Here is a 21,333-nt window from a genome sequence, read left to right on the forward strand (position 1 = left end):
GGCAGTAATTGGAAAGGGGTGGGAGTGAAATCAATGAACTAGTCTTAGTTTAAATATCAGTGACAACTTTTTACAATGTTTACCTTTTTTTTTTTTATTCTGATTTCTGCAGAAACAGCAGGTTACGTTCTCATTTGGTAGGCAGCCTGAAGTTTTCATGCATGGACATTTTTCAATGTAAAATAGATATGGGCTTATCTATTTCCCATGGTTTCATCTCTAAAAGAAAGACAGGTTCTCCTCCATTTTAGGGTAAGGAAAAGGGAGGGCAAAATTACTGGATCTGCAGTTCTTGAACGCGCTGCCTTCTAGCCACTGTACGCCTTTCATTCGGTTTTCTGCTGGGGAGGCAAATCTTCACCTGTTCACATCACTTTTCTCTAACTAAGTGGCTCTAAGAAGAGCGACAATTTAGACACCATCTTTTTTCTATCGGTTTTTGGTCATTTGGGAGCATTTCATTTTCTCGGTGATGGAAAATGCATAAGAGAGTGACGAGGCAGCAGTAGGCATTTATGAGTTCCCGAAATCACACGGGTCCTTAAGTGAGTAATATATGTGACAACACTTTGTAATTTGTAAAGCATTACTAGTATATAAATAAATGTCAAGATTTTTTAGAAAAACAGTACCTTATATCTTCCGTGTCTCTTGGCATAAAGCCATTTTAATAAGAACATTGGGAACATGCTCTAAGCAAGTGGCAGTATTGGCTGGTGAACTGTGTCTAATTAAGGCTGGTGTGTGTTTGCTCGCTGTGACCTGGTGTTGTGTCTGAACACAGCCAGAAAACGTGGCCATTGAGAATTTCTAGTCACTCACCACTTGCTAAGTGAAATATTAAGAAAACAAGAACATGTACCTCTTAACAATCTATTGTTCCATGTCTAACAATCTGTTCAACAGAAATAAGCTCTAAATAGTCAGAAACTGAGTTATTTAAAATATTTTCTAAAAGCAAACAGCTCCTTTTTCTTTCCATGTCTATCTTTGAGCGGGGGCCATGGAGATAGAGAAAAAGTAGTTTCCTCATCCTTTAAAATAAAATATTGAGCTACTGTAGGGTGTCCCAAAAAATGTATATACTTTGAATAAGTATAAAGGCAGTGTTTATTAAAATACATTTCATTTTCAAAACATAATAGGATCTACAGAAAAATATGTGTACATTTTCTTGGGACACCGTATATTTTTCCAGCAATATAGTTTTCTAGAAAATGTTTATTTTATGATTTTATTTAAAGCCTTCTTAATTTCTTTCTGAGACAAGATATGGGTATAAATACAAAAAAAAAAAATTGTTAAACCCAGATAATTCCCATTGGGCAATTCTATTTGTTCTTCTATGCAGTGCAAACATGGAGTTTCTTACATGTTTATGTCACTTTATCCTTCACCCCCAATTCAGCCCTGAATCTGGTGTTTGATGCTGCTGCTTTTATAATAAAAGATTCATGGAAGTAAACTTTGCCATGTCAATTTTCCCACTCCACTGCTGTAGTTGTTGGTAGCTGGGTATTAACTAACTCATCAGAAGATAGCAGGTTGTTTTTTTCTTTGTTCTGCTCAATAAGGACATTCCTATCTGCTTTCATGAATTTGAGCGTTCATAATTACCCTTCCTTAAAGGCAAGGACCTCTTGAAATAATAGGACCCAAATGCTTTTTTTAAAAAAATATATTTTATTGATTTTTTTACAGAGAGGAAGAGAGAGAGATAGAGAGTTAGAAACATTGATGAGAGAGAAACATCGATCAGCTGCCTCCTGCACACCCCCTACTGGGGATGTGCCTGCAACCAAGGTATATGCCCTTGACCGAAATCGAACCTGGGACCCTTGAGTCCGCAGGCCGACGCTCTATCCACTGAGCCAAACCAGTTAGGGCCGGCCCCAAATGCTTTGAAACCATTAAGGTGCCAGGCAAAAATAAGGTATGTACTTCTCTAAGATGGGCTCCCATCTGGCTCAGAGGAGAGATGCTAAATGAAGGTTTGAATTTGGAATAAATTAAGCAATGTTAAGACAATTATAAATGAGTGCATAGCCTTAGATACCTATGTAGTCTGATGGCCTGGTGAACGTGGGAAGAAGAACTGAAAGAATATTCTTGCCCTGGCCAGTATGGCTCAGTTGGTTGGGCATTGTCCAGTGTATCTCAGGAGGTTGCCTTTTTGATTCCTGGTCAAGGGTACATGCCTTGGTTTCGCATTCAATCCCCAGTGGCATGCATGCAGAGGGCAGCCTATGTTTTTTTTTTTTTAAAGAATATTGCCTGGCCGGTATAGCTCAGTGGTTGAGCTTCAACCCATGAACCAGGAAGTCAGGGTTCAGTGATTCTCATCATTGATGTTTTTCTCCCTCTCCCTTCCTCTCTCTGAAATCAATAAAAATATGTTTGTTTGTTTTAAAAGCATGTTTGTTGTGCAAACAGAGAAACTCATGAATGTGCCCTGACCTCCTATGTGAGTCAGTTTTAACAGAATCATGACCACATCCTTGAATGAGTTTGAACATAGTAATGCGTCAGTTGCACTTGGCCTTTCTGTTTATCAAAACTATCTACATTCTACACGATGTTAATCACAGGGAAATAAAAGCTTTATTAGGCGTTTCAGTCTCCCAGGATTGTGGGATTTATTGAATTAATGCCCCCAAGTCATCCGACAGCCCGGGCCTCCCTCCTGTAACTGCATCTGAAGACCTGTTGCCCCAATGCCTGGGGCTTAATGTGCATCCCATCAGGTGGCTGAAGGTCAGGCTAGTGCTCTTCCAGGGTGTCAGATGTACTTGGCCTTCTGTTGACGTGAAAAGTAAACCAAGTTAGGCCATAATCATTAATAACCGGAACATAGAAGCAGCACAGGGTAACCTAGTGCTAGGACCTCACCCCCCCCCCCCCCCCTTTTTTAAGGAAAGATGGATAATTATATGCATTTTTAAAAGTCTGGAATGATGCACAATATTTAAATCATTTGAATTAAGGGGATTTGGGGGGCTTATTTGTTACCATCAGACATCCGTATTTTGCTTGTATAACTATCAGAGCGTATTAAGGAAGAAGCATGCTGAAGTACCTGTGACTTAACCTCTTTGTCTTCTGTTCTATTGCAGAAATTGAAGCCAAAGAAGCTTGTGATTGGCTACGGGCAACAGGTTTCCCCCAGTATGCACAGCTTTATGAAGGTGAGCCGGGAACACCATTTGTAAAAAATGTTAGCATAGCCCTCGCCAGTTTGGCTCAGTGGATAGAGCATCAGCCTACGGACGGAAGGGTCCCAGGTTCAATTCTGGTCAAGGGCACATGCCTGGGTTTCGGTCTCAGTCCCCAGTAGGGGGCGTGCAGGAGGCAATCAATCAGTGATTCTCTTTCATCATTGATGTTTCTATCTTTCTCTCCCACTCCCTTCTCTAAAAATCAATAAAAATATATTTTTTAAAAAATGTTAACATAATCATATCCTTGGTTCATAATTATTATTATCTATTATTTACTTTCAGACAGTTTCTTATATACTTAGCTATTTCCTTCATTTAAAAAAACAATGTCGCAAGCACCTAAGAACCCCCCCCCCCCCACTCAAAGCAAAAGCTAGGATCTTGATAATCACACGACCATATGCTCTCCCTCTGCCACGCCCCTACCCAAAGTCACCGTCTTCCTGAACCTGTTTATCTTTTTTTTTTTTGCTTTCCTTTTATAAGCTTGTTTTCTTTTACCAAAAGGGTCTTATGCTCTAAGTAAACTTGTAGAATTTAATATTTTCACTTCTTATATTAAGATTCTTCCAGTCTGGGTGCCCCCTGGACTATGTCCCTATATTGCTGTCACTGTTATTTATGTACTCACTTGGCTGGGCATTTTGATTTTTCTGTTTTGCTTTTATAAACTGTAATGTTTCAAACATTCTTGTGGTACTCTTGTGGTACATGTGCAGTAACTTATCTCACATATATACCTAAGGGTAGGGTGACTGGGTAATAGAGAATATGTGTACTTGATCTGATAAGGCAGGTTTTTCAAAAATGTGCCGAATTTCATTCCTACCATGTATTCTCAACACTTGATATTGTTAGACTTTAATTTTTGCCTATCAAATGGGTATAAAATATCTTACAGAGTTTGACTTCCATTTCCCTAATCATTGATGATACAGTGCACATTTTTTCATATCATCTGGCCAGATGTTTGCTCTTCTGTAAAGTCTGTTGCCTGTTTTTCTCCTGAGTGATTGTGCTTTTCTTGATGGTTTGGAAGAGCTCTTTATTCTAAACCTCTTGATCTTGTGTTGCAGTTTGTGATTAGGCTTTTCACGTTTTTGAGATTTTCATTCGATGAATATTATTTTTCCCATGACATTCAATTTTGTAATGAAGAAAAATGGACCTTTTTAAAAGTAATTAGGATCTGGGCTGAAGTTCTACTTCGTTTTCTCGTCAGTGCCTTGGGGTGCTGAGGGCTAGGATGGGGAGCACCTCGAGTCTCCATCATTCTCAGCCTCTGGCTGCCCCGTGTGGGTGGAGTGTGCTCTGCACAGCGAGATGAGAATAGGCTGTTTGTTTAGATGAGAGTTTTATTATTCTCTGTATTAAATCATTTAAAGAGAATTACAGTTGTGAACGAGTGAACTCCATTTTACGAGTAATTTTCAAGCAAAGGTTGGGTGAATAATGAAGAGGTTCCTAAATTGAGAGTAAATGAAATGACTTCCAGGACTTCTTCCAACTGAGCATTCTTTGCCTCCGTAATACTACTCAGATGACCCCACTAGGAGTCTCCTTTATTCATTTACCATTCATTCATCCAGCCACCCAGTCAACTGATTGAGCAGCTAGTGTTAATTCAGCACCAACAAGGATGCCAGGCACTGGTGGGTGCTACCTGTCTTACAAAAACAAGACAGTTCAAACCTCAGAGAAGAGCTTTAAGGGATTGTCAGACTCTCATAGAGCAAACATAATTTTGGTTGATTCACATTTAAAAATACACCTTTTTCATTAATGAAGAAGGAAGGAGATGCTATGAGACAGCCACCATGTGACAAAATCTCTAAAAGATCCAGATGAAATGATGTCACTTAAATTTGTTTTCACGTTGAACTCTTCTCACAATGAATAGTTATTATAAAACAGGTCTTTAGTTCTTCTCTTCTTCCAGAATAATAAAATAGCAGACTGCTTCTTGTAGCAATGGCGGTGTTCTCTTAGTTGGAGCTAGAGGTCACTGCCAACCTTCTTCAATACTTGAGCAAAACCTCAGGGGTCCAGGCCAAGAATGGCTATAGTGCTAGACATGATCAGCAGGCTGCCTTGAAGAGGGGCATGGAGTTGGGTGGAGACGGGGCTGCTTCCCAGGAGCAAGTTGGGCAGAGACCCTAGAGATGATTTCCTTTCTCTCGCTCACTCAGCTAAATTCATTCATGACCTAAGTTACAATACCTGGTCTTCCTCATTGTAGCCCAGATCGAATGTATGCTTTTCCCATGATGCTGGATTCAGAATTATGTTATTGTTAGACTGTATAAAACCGTTTACTGCTCCCCCATGGCAGTGGGCATCTCCAATTCCTTTTTTTTTTTTTTAAGATATTTGGTTAACCCGTATGTGTGTTATGATAGAGTTGCTTATCTTCCCTTTGGAGAGAATGTTTGACCTCTCACCCTGGAGAGTATCTCTGTCCTTCAGGAGGGCTTTGGGGGTGGGGGCAGCACTCTATTGGATTTTCCATTCACGGCTCTCCTGGAGGTGGGGGAGATAATTGCATTTGCAGCGGCGGTCCCGTCCCGGTCCCGGGACTGTCCTTTGTCCCTTTTGTTCTCCTATTTAGAAATTAAATTTCCTCCAATTATGTCCATTTTCGGTGTTGATTTGCTGCCAAGCAGCAGCACTTTCTTGTGATGTGTACGTTTGCTAAGACCCAGTTCCAGTCTCTGTCCTCAGGCCTTCCCAAATCCTAAAAGGCACACTGCAGTTTCTCAGGTTACATCCCGGGGTCCCTTCCTGTTGGCAGTTCTTTTTGAAGCGTAAGCCTGCGTTTGAGGTGTATTGTTCTGGGCTATCATTTCGCCCCTTCTTCCTGTCGCTGTGTGCAGGGTGCGTAGCACACACACCCCACACACCCCACACACCAACCCACACATTCCTGGTCTTCCTGTTCAGCTCTATTTTGGTCCTTGGCAATTTTTACTTCCTGCCTTTAAACCCAAGCTAGAAGTTTAAATCCTAACCTGAAGAACTCTGGGAACTTCTACACATCATACACCCTCATCTATTGAAAGCTTTTTTTTTTTTTTTCAGGAAAGAGTTGAGGCAAGTAAGAGAAATTATTGATTTAATTATTTCACTCCTCTCTTGCTTTTAGCCCCTACTACCCTAGAATCATTTTTTTTAAACAAAATTTTGAAGTTAATTTGAGTCAGGAAAGTAATCTAAAATACAGCCCTGCCTGGGTAAACTAAGTTAGGAATTGCTAAAATAACATAGTTGCTGTCTCATATACATTTAACAGCATGTGAGCTTTTCCACTTACATTTATAGATCTGATGTTATACTTGGGAAGTATTCAAAATATATTCTTTAATGGCAGCTCTGTTACTTAATACTCAGAGTTTCTGGTGGCTGTTCAAAGTGAAACGCTGTGGCATAACCCTTAAGCCACTTTGCAGTCTGCCTTGCTCGTGTTTACTAAGTTGCATTCACTGTAAGCCCCTCTCTTATTTCCACTTATATTGGTGCCACTAACATTTGCCAAAGAGGCTCAATCTACAATTTAATGATGAGATATAATCCTGCAATACTAACTTTCATATATTTCTTCATAAATCTCTGGGCAATAGCTACTTCGTTGGTTTTCCTATGTTACCATTCAGGGAATAGTATGAGTTACCTAACTCCAGCCTTTAGAAAAAAAAGAATCGACTGTAATACTCATTATGTTAGTTTTCAACATTGTAAAGGAAAAGGTATCTTAAGTGTTATCTCTAGAAAATAAATTACTCATGAAGCGTTCTGTAATACATGGGCAAGCCCATTATTCCCCCTGTTAGCAGGGGCTCTGAGGGAGGATAGCGTGTTTTTATCTCATGGCAGTTCCAGCGTGGATGTACACTTCTAGTGGTGCTGCTGGTCTTCTCCCTACTCGGGGATTTTTTGGGGGGCGGGGGTGGATTTCTCAGCAAGGAATAGAAGAGTGACTTTTTCATTGGGTGGACTGTTTCTCCCTTTCTGCTTCTCGGTTCTGCTAGAACTCCTCCATGTCCTCCGAGTACTGAACTCTTCCACAGAGGAAGGGACTCAGGGTTCTGTTGGTCTACAGCGGCTCTATAGCTGGCCTTCTGTTATAGGAAGAGGTCTACAAAGTCCTCAAAAGCCATATGGAAGTGCTAGTATGTGTTGAAAAATAGCATATCCTGAATTCTCTTGAGCTTTGGATGTCCTGCAAATGGTTAGATTTGGTTGACCACACTTGCCATTCATTGTTCTCTACATCTTTATTTTTTTTTTAATATTTTTTATTGATTTTTTACAGAGAGGAAGGGAGAGAGATAGAGAGACAGAAACATCAATGAGAGAGAAACATTGATCAGCTGCCTCCTGCACGCCCCCCACTGGGGATGTGCCCGCAACTAAGGTACATGCCCTTGACCGGAATTGAACCTGGGACCCTTGAGTCCGCAGGCCGACGCTCTATCCACTGAGCCAAACCCGTTCTGGCTACATCTTTCTTTGGCCCAATTTTCCATGACCTCTTCCCTGGTCCAATGTGAACAGAGAGACACATGGAAAAACAACAACACCACCAAAAAAGCCCGGCCACATTAAAAGGGAGCATCCTTCTCAGAGCATTCATTCCAGCTTAAGTTATAATTTATGGCGTGGCCCTCTAGCCTGCTGATGTGTTTAAAGGTGGGAAGAGTGTTTGTGAGCCACTCACTTATCTTTGATGCCTGAGTCTCCAAACCACTTTAGGTCCTAAGCTCCCTGAGGCTACCGATACAGAATTGTCTGAAGTTGCTTTCTTCTCCCACAGCACTTGACAGGGAAGGAGGTGTTTGCTCTGCAGACAGTAGGTATTCAAAAGTACTTTCGAGGGTTCCCTCCCCCACACCTTGCTAAACTGGGCTAGTTTTGTATGAACCTAGGGTGCTCAATAAACGTATTTGTTTATATTTTTCTCTGTATTTGTCTTTTCAGATCTCCTGTTCCCTATTGATATTTCCTTGGTCAAGAGAGAGCATGACTTTTTGGACAGAGATGCCATTGAGGCTCTATGCAGGTAAATGGAAATGCTTTGAGCATTTTTTTTTTTTTAAAGAATCGTGTGCTTATCAATACAAGATGGTTTTGTTTGCTTTTGTTCTAACTGATTAGGTCAGGTCTTTGATTAGCAAATGGGTATAGTGATTCACTTCATTATAAATCATAGGCCTTTTAATTAAAATAAGTCAAATTCTATTATTTAGTATTGCCATTAAAATAGCACTGCCCTAAGAGGTACTCAAATAGTTTTGTTCCATATTTCGACACCATATGATTGCTCAAACAGTAACTTCAAATGGTTCAGAAAGTTGAGGATTTTTAAAAAGGCAATGTGATTGACTGCACCGCCCAACCGGGTACCCCAACCAGGTCAGAGCTGCTGTTGTACTAGATGGAAATAACACGTTCAGAGGAGTAAATGGGGAGGGGGGAGTTCTCCATACTAGAGTCATGAGGATCAATGCTTGAATTCCAGGAAAGCCTCCCCTAACCAGTTCCACTTTTCCAGGTACAAACTAGTAACAATAGGATTAAATAAGGCTGGAAAATAACCCAGCCTTGAACCCACGTGGACAGGCAGCAGATGAGCACTGATGTGAAATGTGACTAAGAGTCAGGCATCCTTATTCGTTGTGTTGTGCTGGTGGGTCTTCGGGCTGGGTGGTATCGAAGCGCAAGCAATAAAACATACAGCAGACAATGATGGACACCAATGAGCCTTCCACACTTGGTGACATTTCATTCATTTTAAGTAATTCCTGCTTTGTCATTTTTCTCAAAACCTATCAGCCATAAAGGCTGGATTCTGAGGGGGTGGAAATGATACCTAAACAAAATTCACATGCTGACTTGACTGTAAAATTAAAATAAATGTTCTCTCAATGTCAGTATTTGTTTTAACTTGGAAAAACATTAAGATAGAATGGCATCCAATATTTATTTCCTCTTTGTCGGCAAAGAAAGCAGTGGTATTTCTGAGAAAGTATTATTTTTTTCCTTTCTTAGGTGATACAGTGTTTTCCGAAGCAGCTAACTTAAGCAGTGGTTTTAAGAGAAAGATAGGGAAGATGTTTAGAATGGTAGATGGAATAGACTAGTTCCCATGGTTTAAGAAAGAAAGAAAAAATGAAAGCCCTATTGACCACAGAGACACTGTCACTTTTCAAACCCAATCAAATGACTGCTCTGAAAGAACCCGAGGTCCAAGCCCCGCACTGAGTGTGCAACGTTCGAGCTGTGTGCTCTGGAATGAAGAACCCGGGCAGGTGAGGAGGGAGGGAGGGAGGCAGCATCTGGAATAGAAACTACTGCAGACATTCTTCAGATGTTTTCATGCTTAGCGTGCGGCAGAATTAATTTATTTTCAATTCATCATTGGCGATAACACAGAAATGAGGCCACTCATATGATGTGTCCTAGGAAATATTTATGCATTGCATCACATCATCCATTTCATATGTTTTAAGCCACTTAGTGAGTGGGCCCCTGAACAGCAGCAGCAGCAGCTCAAGAATTCCTGGGTCATAAAAATATCACTGCTGCCTGGCCGGCTTAGCTCAGTGGTTGAGCATTGACCTATCAACCAGGAGGTCACGGTTCGATTCCTGGTCAGGGCACATGCCCAGGTTGTGGGCTCCATCACCAGTGTGGGGCATGCAGGAGGCAGCCGATCAGTGATACTCATCATTGATGTTTCAATTTCTCTCTTCCTCTTCCTCTCTGAAATCAATAAAAATATATTTTACATATATATATATATATATATATATATATATCACTGCAGCCCTAGCCGGTTTCATCCAGTGGTTAGAGTGACCTATGGACTGAAAGATCCCAGTTTCTATTCTAGTCAAGGGCACATACCTCGGTTTCAGGCTTGATCCCCTCCGTCCCAGTTGGGGTGTGGGAGACAACCAATCAATGTGTCTCTCTTACATTGATGCTTCTCTCTGTGTGTCTCTCCCCCTCCCTTCCACTGCCTCCAAAAGTCAATGGGAAAAATATCCTTGGGTGAGGATCAACAACAACACAATATATCCCTGCAGCCTTACAGCCCAAGGGTCATGATTAGGTTCTTGAATACTTTTTTTTTTTTAATAGCAATGTGAAATTTTGTTTCCCTGCTCTGCGGGGAAGAGCATCCTTTGTACTTTATCATTTCCACTGGCCTCCTCACCTTTTGAGAAGCTGCCCCCCTTCAAGGGAAAGATGTGTGCTCCTAGATATTTTGTGAAAAGCCTAAACAACTGGGCCTTGATCTGTGTTTGGACTCTGCAGCGTGTCCTGCCTGGCTTTGGACAGAATAACATCTCCCAGGTTACACGCGGGAAGGGAATGCAGGCCACACTGGCTGTCAGAGTGCTTTAAATCTGACGCCAGATGGGAGCACATGGGGAAAGGCTGGAGCTTGGGTTTTCTTTCAAAAAAACAATCCTCAGAATTCACAGTAACAGCCATCCACTTGTTTGTAATGGAAAACCCAAGGGCTGTTGCTCACATGTTCACATAAGTAGACTTTCACGGAAAATGACTCTCCTTCAAGAAGCCTAAACAAACATGTCAGAAGGAAAGGTGGGAGCCACGCAGGGGGGTTTACACATCTTCCTGTGAAATGCGCCGCAGGTTCAGAGCTGTCGGCAGAGGAGCTGGAGACGCTAGTTTTGCTGATTGTGTTATTTTCATCTCATCTGCTATTAGCATCTTCCATATACTTCTCAGTCCTTGGAACGCAGGGCCAGCAAGCACGAATCTGTAGTGCGGTGTGAAATTTTACCTTGTTGAAATCGTTTGAGTAGTTTATTTTATTTTTTTATTCTCACCCGAGGACAACATGTTCATTGATTTTTTTTTTTTTTTTTTTAGAGAGATGGGGGAAAGCAGTAGAGAGAAACATGGATCACTTACCTCCCACACACACCCTGACCAGGCTCAGGATTGAACCCTCAACCTAGGTATATGCCCTACCAGGAATCAAACCCACAACCTTTTGGTACGTGGGATGATGCTCCCACCAACTGAGCCACACTGGCCAGGGCTTCGAGTAGTTGATTTTAAATGCAGATGTTAATATCGTTGCAGAAACTCAGTTAAAGTTTTGCTTTAATAAAATATTAAACTCTAGAAGGTTTGGCTCAGTGGATAGAGCCTCAGCCTGCAGACTGAAGGGTCTCGGATTCAATTCTGGTCAAGGGTACGTGCCCAGATTGCGGGCTCCATCCCCAGAAGGAGGCATGCAGGAGGCAGCCAGCCAATGATTCTCTCTCATCACTGATGTTTCTATTTCTCTCCCTTTCCCTTCCTCTCTGAAATCAATAAAGATATATTTTTTTAAAAAGTAGATATTCAGCCCTGGCCAGTTTGGCTCAGTGGATAGAGCATCGGCCTGTGGACCGAAGGGTCCTGGGTTTGATTCTGGTCAAGGGCATGTACTATAGTTGCAGGCTTCTCCCTGGCCTTGGCCCTGGTCAGGGTTGCGCAGGAGGCAACCAATCCATGTGTTTCTCTCACATGGATATTTCTCTCCGTCTTTCCCTCTCCCACTCTCTAAAAATCAGTGGAAAAATACCCTTGGGTGAGGATTAAAAATCATATATAATCATATGTAATAAAAGCCTAATATGCAAATCGACCAAACAGCAGAACGACTGGTCACTATGACGCACACTGACCACCAGGGGGACAGACGCTCAACACAAGAGCTGCCTCCAGGCTGGCCAAGGGGGGGGGGGGGGGGGGGGGCGATCACCTCACAGATTGGCCCTAATTGCCAGCCAGGCCTAGGGACCCTATCCGTGCACGAATTTCATGCACTGGACCTCTAGTAATAATAAAATTAAATTAAAAAAAAATAGATATTCATACCATCATCTTCAGTCTGCACTTAGTTGGGAAACAGCCCTTGACATGCCTAAGCTACATAAAGCAGCTTGCCATATAGTAGGTTTGCACTTTGCTACTTTTCTGGTTTATTAAGAGGGTAGCGAGTGATTTTTTTCAAGTAATTGCACTAATTCCCTTTAGTAATTGCACTTATCTTTAAGAATTGGAAAACGATCTTTATTTGTCTGGTCTTGGAAAGTTGTTTCTTCTTTCCTCACTCTTCTCTTGTACTTGTCCCTGTTTTCTTTCTGAGTAAGAGGCCCAGAAGCCCGCCTGCTCTGCTTTTATCAGGTGCTTGAAGCTCCCTGAGCAAAGCTCTGGAACCTGTGCTGGCCCAAACGAGCTCCCTCCCCCTCAGATCAGGGGGCAAGCTGCCCAGCAGATAAGACTGACACATTCCTGTGGAGCTGAGCCCTGTGAGGGCCCCGGGGTGGGAACAACCAGTTTCTGGACAGATGGTGCAATACCATTGTTCACCCACTCATTTGAGGAATCATACTTAAGATAGTAGCTGCTCCCATATATTATCACAATCAGCATTTGTTTTGGAAAGGAATGAAGCCCTAGCCAGTTTGCTCAGTGGATAGAATCGCAGCCCACAGACTGAAGGGTCCTGATTCAATTCTGGTCAAGGGCATGTATCTCGGTCGCAGGCTCAATCCTGGGCTCTAATCAGGGCACATGTGGAAGGTAACCAATTGATGTGTCTCTCTCACATTTTTTTATGTTTTTTTTTAATTAAAACTTTATTGTTCAGATTACATTTGTTCCTCTTTTTTCCCCCCCATAACTCCCCTCCTTCCAGTTCCCACCCCACCCTCCGCCCTCACTCCCCACCCACTGTCCTCATCCATAGGTGCACGATATTTGTCTAGTCTCTTCCTGCATCTCCCACTCCCCCTATCCCCCCCAAGAATAGTCAGTCCATTCCCTTTCTATGTCCCTGATTCATTTTAATCACCAGTTCATTCTGTATATCAGATTATTTATTCACTTGATTCTTAGATTCACTTGTTGATAGATGCATGTTTGTTGTTCATAATTTGTATCTTTACCTTTTTCTTCTTCTTCCTCTTCTTAAAGGATACCTTTCAGCATTTCATATAATACTGGTTTAGTGGTGATGAACTCCTTTAGCTTTTCCTTATCTGTGAAGCTCTTTATCTGACCTTCAATTCTGAATGATAGCTTTGCTGGATAAAGTAATCTTGGTTGTAGGTTCTTGGTATTCAGCACTTTGAATATTTCTTGCCATTCCCTTCTGGCCTGCAAAGTTTCTGTTGAGAAATCAGCTGACAGTTGTATGGGTGTTCCCTTGTAGCTAATTTAGTCTCTTTCTCTTGCTGCTTTTAAGATTCTCTCTTTGTCTTTTGCTCTTGGCATTTTAATTATGGTGTGTCTTGGTGTGGTCCTCTTTGGATTCCTTTTGTTTGGGGTTCTCTGCACTTCTTGGACCTGTAAGTCCATTTCTTTCACCAGGTGGGGGAAGTTTTCTGTCATTATTTCTTCAAATAGGTTTTCAATATCTTGCTGTCTCTCATCTTCTAGTACCCCTATAATTCTGGTGTTGGTGCGTTTGAAACTGTCCCAGAGGCTCCTTACACTATCTCCGTATTTTCGGATTCTTTTTTCATTTTGCTTTTCCGGTTGGGTGTTTTTTGCTTCTTCGCATTTCAAATCTTTGACTTGATTCTTGCACTCCTCTGGTCTGCTGTTGGGTGTCTGTATAATATTCTTTATTTCAGTCAGTGAATGCTTAATTTCTAGTTGGTTCTTTATCACAAGATCGAGGGTCTCATTAGATTTCTTGAGGCTCTCATCAAGTTTATCGGCAGTTTCTAGCAAATTATTGAAAGCCCTCAAAAGTGCGTTTTTTAGCTCTATATCCTCCATTTCTGTCATTTTTTTTTTGTCTCCTCATTTTTTATGCTTTCTTGGTGCACCCCCTTGTGGTCTTTGTGCGCAGTCTTGTTGTAGTTAAGCCTTAATTGTTGTTGGCAATACTAGGGGTGAATTGACTTCCAGGCTAACTGGCTATGAGAGTCATCTGTGTCTGCAGTGGGAGAACTTCTGTGCTAATCTCTAGGGCGGTGCTAATCTAGCCTTTGCCTGAGGCTATCCGGCAAATGCCTCTGTGCAGGGCTTGGGTGGGGCAGGTCCCCAGGGGATCTACAGAGCGGGCGAAGGGAGCAGTTATGGCTGCTCTCAGTTCTGTCCCCAGCGGCTCTGCAACCGCTGCGAGCCTCGGAGAGAAAGCTGCCTTCCCGCTTCTCCCGTTTGAGTCTGGGTCCCTAGAGACTCGCCCGGATCTGGAGCTCAGAGTCTGAAACTTCCTCCCGATTGAAAACAGCAACCTCGCCCTCTGCCGCCGGCCCACTCCACATGCACTCTGAACCTTAGTATTTCACTTCAGCACTGCGCCTCCTCTGAGTCTGGGTATGGATTTCTCTTTACTTCTAGTTGTAGAATCTCTCCTCAGCCAGCCTTCCTGTGGTTCTGGGTGATGTCCGTTCCGTCTTTTAGTTGTATTTTTGAAGTGGTTGTTCGAGGCAGCAAACTCCGGTGTTTACCTATGCCGCCATCTTGGTTCTGTCTCTCTCACATTGATGTTCCTCTCTCTCCCTGTCTATCTCCCTCTCTCCCACTCTCTCTGTAAAAATAAATAAATAAAAAATCAATGGAAAAATATCCTCGGGTGAGGACTAACTACAACAAAAAAGGGATGAAGAAGATACTGGTTTTGCCCGGCAGGCGTGGCTCAGCAGTTGAGCGTCAGACTATGAACCAGGAGGTCACAGTTCTGTTCTCGGTCAGGGCATATGCCTGGGTTGCGGGCTCTATCTCTCTCTCCCTTCCTCTTTCTCTAAAATCAATAAAAATATATTTTAAAAAGAAGAAGGAGATACCGTTTTGAAGTGCCAGGGCCACCATGTTCTAGTCCTGTGGCCTTGGACAAGATTTGTGAGCGAAGCCCCCATTTCCTCATCTATAAAGTGAAGCTCAATAATCATATGTATACCGTAGGGTTGTGGTGAGGACCAAGGTGAGGACAGTACATATGAGGTGCAGGCATAGTGCCCGACTCAGACTGAGCCCACAGCTGGTCTAGCTGGAACTGTTGTCTCTAAGTGGGTAAGGTCCCACCAGTGGGCATTCTTTGAAGGTCCTAGGGGACAGTGAATCCCCCCAAAACCCAGGGAATAACTTCTGGGCTTCCAAATCGAGAGGCCGTTAGTTCGGCACTACCAACAGAAAAAGATAATATTGACCTTATAAAACTGGCCTCCTGGGTCTTTTTTGTTTGACTCCGATCTAGAGTCTGTGAAGTCAGCCTCTCTGACACCCCCATAGGCCTCCATGCCCAGTAAACCTGGTTATAAACACCACTCAACCAGTAAAGCCCAAATGAAGTCAAGTGGATATTTGGTTACAGGTGTGATTAATGAAACCCAGGCCTACGACTGACTGTAACCAGTCTGGAATCTTTTTAAGTCTTGAAAACATTTGAGAACTAAAACACTTTGGGTACAAGTTCTCTGAGTACTGATGCCCCCCAGAGGGGGACCTTACATGCACTCATTTGAAAAATCCTAGGACTTCTCCTTAGCTGCTTATTTTCATTCCCTTCCCGTCAACCGAGAGAATTTCCCTGAACATAGGTGCGATGGGTTATCTTTGTTTATTCTCTAAACAGGCTACCACATAACCTGTGAAATCAAAGGCAGTCTTATCAGCAGGCAAAAACACTATCTCTTCTCCTGTGTGTCAAAACTGTTAAACAAGTTGCAAGAGCAGGACTAGAAACGTAAAGCCTGGAAGAGGCCTCATGGTCAGTTGGAATCTGTGTGCGTTAAATGCTGGTATCCTATGAAAACGAAAGAATTGCAGTTGGAGCAAAATGGGAAGACTGATGGTGCAACACTGCAGAAGGTTCATTCGAGGAAGACTAAGTGGTGACCGCCTGGAAGATTCTAGAAAGAATTAGGGCCTGATGGGTTTTGCATATCATTTATTCCTGTGTGTGCAAAGGGTTTCTTTCTGCAGCTATTTCATTATTTGCCAGTGAGGGGTTTTTTCTTTAACTATTTCATTCCCAATGAAGCTAAGTTATATACCTAAGTTTAACATTACTGTTTGGCAGGGGTAAAAAAACTATTCAGCTACAATATGGCTCCTGTTTGGAAGCAGGATCTGATCCAAGTGCTAAAAAAAATGAGTAGTTCCGCCAAAACCGGTTTGGCTCAGTGGATAGAGCGTCGGCCTGCGGACTGGTGGGTCCCAGGTTCGATTCCGGTCAAGGGCATGTACCTGGGTTGCGGGCACATCCCCGGTAGGAGATGTGCAGGAGGCAGCTGATCGATGTTTCTCTCTCATCGATGTTTCTAACTCTCTATCTCTCTCCCTTCCTCTCTGTAAAAAATCAATAAAATATATTTAAAAAAAAATGAGTAGTTCCATGATTATCACTTTTAGCCGTTACCAAACTTTATACTTGAGAGAGAATCATCATCACTCTCAAGAACATTTTAAGTCTACAAGCAATGGACTCTGAAAGATTCTGATCCTTGAAGCTTTAGTATAGGAATTTTTAAATAATCATTTGCACCACTGCTGTAACTATACCAAACATTATACTACTAGAGGCCCGGTGCATGAAATTCATGCACAGGCGGGGGCGGTGGGGGGGTGTCCCTCAGCCTGGCCTGCACCCTCTCCAATCCAGGACCCTTTGGGGGATGTCCAAATGCCAGCTTAGGCCCAATCCGGCAGTCAGACATCACTCTTGCAATCTGGGACCGCTGGCTCCAAACCGCTCACCTGCCTGCCTGCCTGATGCCCCTAACTGCTCCCCTGCCTGCCTGATCACCCCTAACCTCCTCTGCCTCAGCCCCCACCACCATTGCTTTGTCTGGAAGGATGTCCAGATGGATGTCTGGAAGATGTCTGGTCTAATTAGCATATTACCCTTTTATTAGTATAGATACTAAAACAGGAAGTTGTAAAAAGAATAGGGCATTAAAGAGGGCTTGGATTTCCTTCTGGTATAAGAACTCGCTGGATTTTAAACAGGATGCCTAAGATGATGATTGGTTAGAGATGGTTTTATTTTTGTACGTGAATTTTTACTTGAGATACTACATAGCGTTTACCAACAACTCTCTTGGTTTCTTGTTTCTGTGACTGTTCCTATGAAAGGAGACATCACAGGCATTTACTGGGTGGAGCCGCCCCGTGGCTCAGGGGAGGAGTCATTGAGAGTTACGATTCAAAGAATCTCATTAAACATGTCAACTGGGAGAAAAAAGAATTTATCCACCCACCAGTGGTGTCCTGTCTTTGCTAACATTATTTCTTTGCTCTGTAGGCGTCTGAATACTTTAAACAAATGTGCGGTGATGAAACTGGAAATCAGTCCTCATCGGAAGAGAGTGAGTATCTAAATTGTATAATAGGACAGGAAGAAGTAGGGGGCAGGGCAGACTGGAAACTCGATTATGTGTTTTGTAATTGGTTTTGTGTATAAATTCTTACTTCCTCGTTCTCCAAAACATGGACATTTTTAATATTATAAACCAGTCGAGTGTACTGAAGCCTGTAGCATTATGTGATTTAGACCACTAGCTGTAGGCAGCCAATACATTGTGTTTTTCCTGATGTATTTTTAAATTGAGATGTAATTTACGTATAGCACTATATTAATTTCAGGCGCACAGTATAATAATTGGGTATTTGTATGTATTACAAAGTGATTCCCCCCAATAAGTCTAGTTAAACATCGATCACCACACACAGTTGCCTTTTTTTTTTCTTGTGATGAGAACTTTAAGATCTACTCTCTTAGCAACTTTCAAATCTGCAGTACGATATTGTGCTGTACATTACATCCTCCGGACTTACTTATTTCTAACTGGAAATTTGTACCTTTTAACCCCCTTCACCCAGTTCACCCAACCCCCCACCTCTGGCAGCCAAGTCTCTTCTTTGTATCTCTATGAGTTTTCCTATTGTTTTTGATCTGAAAAAATCACCTATTTTGCCTCATTAACTCAGTGCCTACTCCATATTAAAGGGATGGGGCTGAAGGCATCTGGAAGACCGCATTGCTCCCTATAGAAATTACAGCTAGCTCCCATATATAACAGTATGTTTCGAAGCTGCGGAGGTTTGCGTGAAGGCTGGGTTGTGGGCTAGTGAAGAATGTTAAGAGTGTTGGAGGGAGGAAAGGAATCGGGGGAGAAGGGAGGGCAGGAAATCCCACACATTCTGGTCAAATGGTAGCGCATAACTGAGTCCCATGGTATTTTCTTCTGGGTCTGAAATGTGAGGCCCTTTTATGAGATCTTAGGAGAAGAAGTGGGCGTAGTACTGGGAGTGAGTGTCACAAATTAGAGTAAACAGGAATAAGTTTGGTCAAAGAACATACTTCTGACTGTTCAGAGCGCGCATTTTAATTACCCTGGAGGCCCTGACCTGCAACAAGTTGCCTTCCTGCGGGAGCTAAACCTTCTCAACAAACGGACTGGAACTTCGGTATCCACTGAGCCATGGAGAAGAGCCAACAAGTCTGCATTTAATGCTCTTGACTCATTGTCTGTGAAACGTGAGTCACGTGGCATAAGATAGGCATCAGAATGAATCATACGTGCCTTTGACATTTCTCCTGAAAGGCTCCGATACAGCAGCTGGGGTTACAGCACAACCCCGAGTCCCTGTAAGTCCAGCATAATCAGCAAAGATGCTGCTTAGCGTTTGTGAAGGTTGCGTATGGCCAGGCCTGGGTATTTGGGAAGCCTGTTAAATGGCCCGGAGCGGGTCTGAGGTTGAAACTTCACAGGACACTTTTGGCATTAGCTCCAGCCCCGCTGTCTGACGGGGGAGGGAATGGAAAAGACCAGGTTAAGAGTGAACCGGATCGGACTGAAGCGGAAATGCAGTGGCTTCCCTTGCCTGGTGTCTCTGTTAGTCTGTTGGGAGAGCTGTGACCGTGTAGGGTGGCTGGAGACTTCAGTCACCACTCTTCTTAGTGTTGAAAACCACCTTTTTGCTTACAAAAGGGAATATAAACACACACTATCAACAGACGGCAACACTGAAGGCGGAGCAGAGGGAGTCCCACCAGCTGCTGACTCCAGCTCGAAATATTTCGCATGCTTGGGATTTCCGCAGACCTCAGAAGGTTCCTGTGAGCAGTGAAAGAACAGCCGATAGCCCCCAGTTTCCATAAAATGATTTATTTCTCTCTTTTTTAAATTATATTTTTACTGATTTCAGAGAGGAAGGGAAAGGGAGAGAAATAGAAACATCAGTGATGAGAGAGATTCATTGATCGGCTGCCTCCTGCACGCCCCACACTGGGGATCGAGCCCACAATCCCCGCACGTGCCCTGTCCAGGAATCGAACCATGACCCCCTGGGTCGCCGCTCAACCACTAAGCCACACCAGCTGGGCAAATGACTCTTTATTTCGTTTCAAACACTTGGTCCGGCTTTTTTCTGTGACATTCTTTACTTTCATAGTTGTTATTTTAAAAAAATAATAATATAAAGATATCAGGGGCCGGGGGTGGGGGGGTGGTGTCAACCCTGATGGTCTGTTATAAGTAGCCTCCCGGACTCCTGAACCTCAGCACATGTCCAGCTCCCTGTGGTTTTCCTGTCCAGGGACCAATGGCTTCTTCATTCTGTCTTTTCAGAGTGAGGATTCGGACGAGGATGAGCCTTGTGCCATCAGTGGCAAGTGGACTTTCCAGAGAGACAGCAAGAGGTGGTCCCGGCTGGAAGAGTTTGATGTCTTTTCCCCAAAGCAGGACACGGTCCCGGGGTCCCCAGAGGATCCCCACCTGAAGAGCGCCCCGAGCCACGAGAGCATGCTGACGGACTTGAGCGAGCGCCAGGAGGTGGCTTCCGTCCGCAGCCTCAGCAGCACCAGCAGCCTCCCGGCCCATGTGCCCCACGGCGGGGACGCGGCCACACCCCGGACTAACTCGGTCCTCAGTGTCTGCTCCTCCGCCGGCCACTTGGCCGGCGGCAATAAGGACGACTCTTTCTGCAGCCTGCCCTCCCCCAAGGAGCTGTCCAGCTTCAGCTTCAGCATGAAGGGCCACGAGAAGACCGCCAAGTCCAAGACGCGCAGCCTGCTGAAGCGCATGGAGAGCCTGAAGCTCAAGGGCTCCCAGCACGGCAAGCACAAGGCGCCCTCCAAGCTGGGGCTGATCATCAGCGGGCCCGTCCTGCAGGAAGGCATGGACGAGGCCAAGCTCAAGCAGCTGAACTGCGTGGAGATCTCCGCGCTCAACGGCAACCACATCAACGTCCCCCTGGTACGAAAGAGGAGCGTCTCCAACTCCACGCAGACCAGCAGCAGCAGCAGCCAGTCCGAGACCAGCAGCGCCGTCAGCACGCCCAGCCCCGTCACCCGGACCCGGAGCCTCAGCGCCTGCAACAAGCGGGTGGGCATGTACCTGGAGGGCTTCGACCCCTTCAGCCAGTCCACGTTCAACAACGTGGTGGAACAGAACTTCAGGAACCGCGAGAGGTACCCCGAGGACACGGTGTTCTACATCCCCGAGGACCACAAGCCCGGCACTTTCCCCAAGGCCCTCTCCAACGGCAACTTCTCTCCCTCGGGGAACAGCAGCTCCGTGAACTGGAGGACGGGCAGCTTCCACGGCCCCGGCCACATCAGCCTGAGGAGGGAGAACAGCAGCGACAGCCCCAAGGAGCTGAAGAGACGCAACTCCTCCAGTTCCATGAGCAGCCGCCTGAGCATCTACGACAACGTGCCGGGCTCCATCCTCTACTCCAGCTCGGGGGACCTGGCGGACCTGGAGAACGAGGACATCTTCCCCGAGCTGGACGACATCCTCTACCACGTGAATGGGATGCAGAGGATCGTCAACCAGTGGTCGGAGAAGTTCTCGGACGAGGGAGACTCGGACTCGGCCCTGGACTCGGTCTCTCCGTGCCCGTCCTCTCCCAAACAGATACACCTGGATGTGGACCACGACCGGGCCACGCCCAGCGACCTGGACAGCACGGGCAACTCGCTGAATGAGCCCGAAGAGCCCTCTGACATCCCAGAGCGGAGGGATTCTGGGGTTGGAGCCTCGCTGACAAGGTCCAACAGGTAAGAGCTTTGGTTCCGTCTCCCGGCTGGGGACGGGGAGGCAGAGAGGGTCTGCTTCTGCTTGCTGTG

At 44.3% G+C, this 21,333-nt stretch overlaps 1 protein-coding gene across 9 annotated transcripts in view; it reads left to right on the forward strand.

The window, feature by feature from the left end:
• Nucleotides 1-21,333, forward strand: part of DLC1 (DLC1 Rho GTPase activating protein) — a 368,479-nt gene that overhangs the window by 332,716 nt on the left and 14,430 nt on the right. For 4 of the 9 annotated variants that reach the window (XM_070408301.1, XM_070408304.1, XM_070408306.1 and 1 more), the window contains 4 exons: nt 3,114-3,185; nt 8,193-8,274; nt 17,503-17,566; nt 19,832-21,264. In XM_070408301.1, the coding sequence (XP_070264402.1) occupies nt 3,114-3,185; nt 8,193-8,274; nt 17,503-17,566; nt 19,832-21,264 (1,651 nt within the window). Of the gene's footprint in view, nt 1-3,113; nt 3,186-8,028; nt 8,065-8,190; nt 8,275-17,502; nt 17,567-19,831; nt 21,265-21,333 lie in introns of those variants that run through there. The other 5 variants (XM_070408300.1, XM_070408303.1, XM_070408305.1 and 2 more) reach the window with 3 other exon arrangements.

This window comes from Myotis yumanensis, unplaced genomic scaffold (genome assembly GCF_028538775.1).
Source record: "Myotis yumanensis isolate MYYU_CA2020_CCGP unplaced genomic scaffold, mMyoYum1.0.hap1 SCAF_3, whole genome shotgun sequence".
Lineage (NCBI taxonomy): Eukaryota > Metazoa > Chordata > Mammalia > Chiroptera > Vespertilionidae > Myotis > Myotis yumanensis.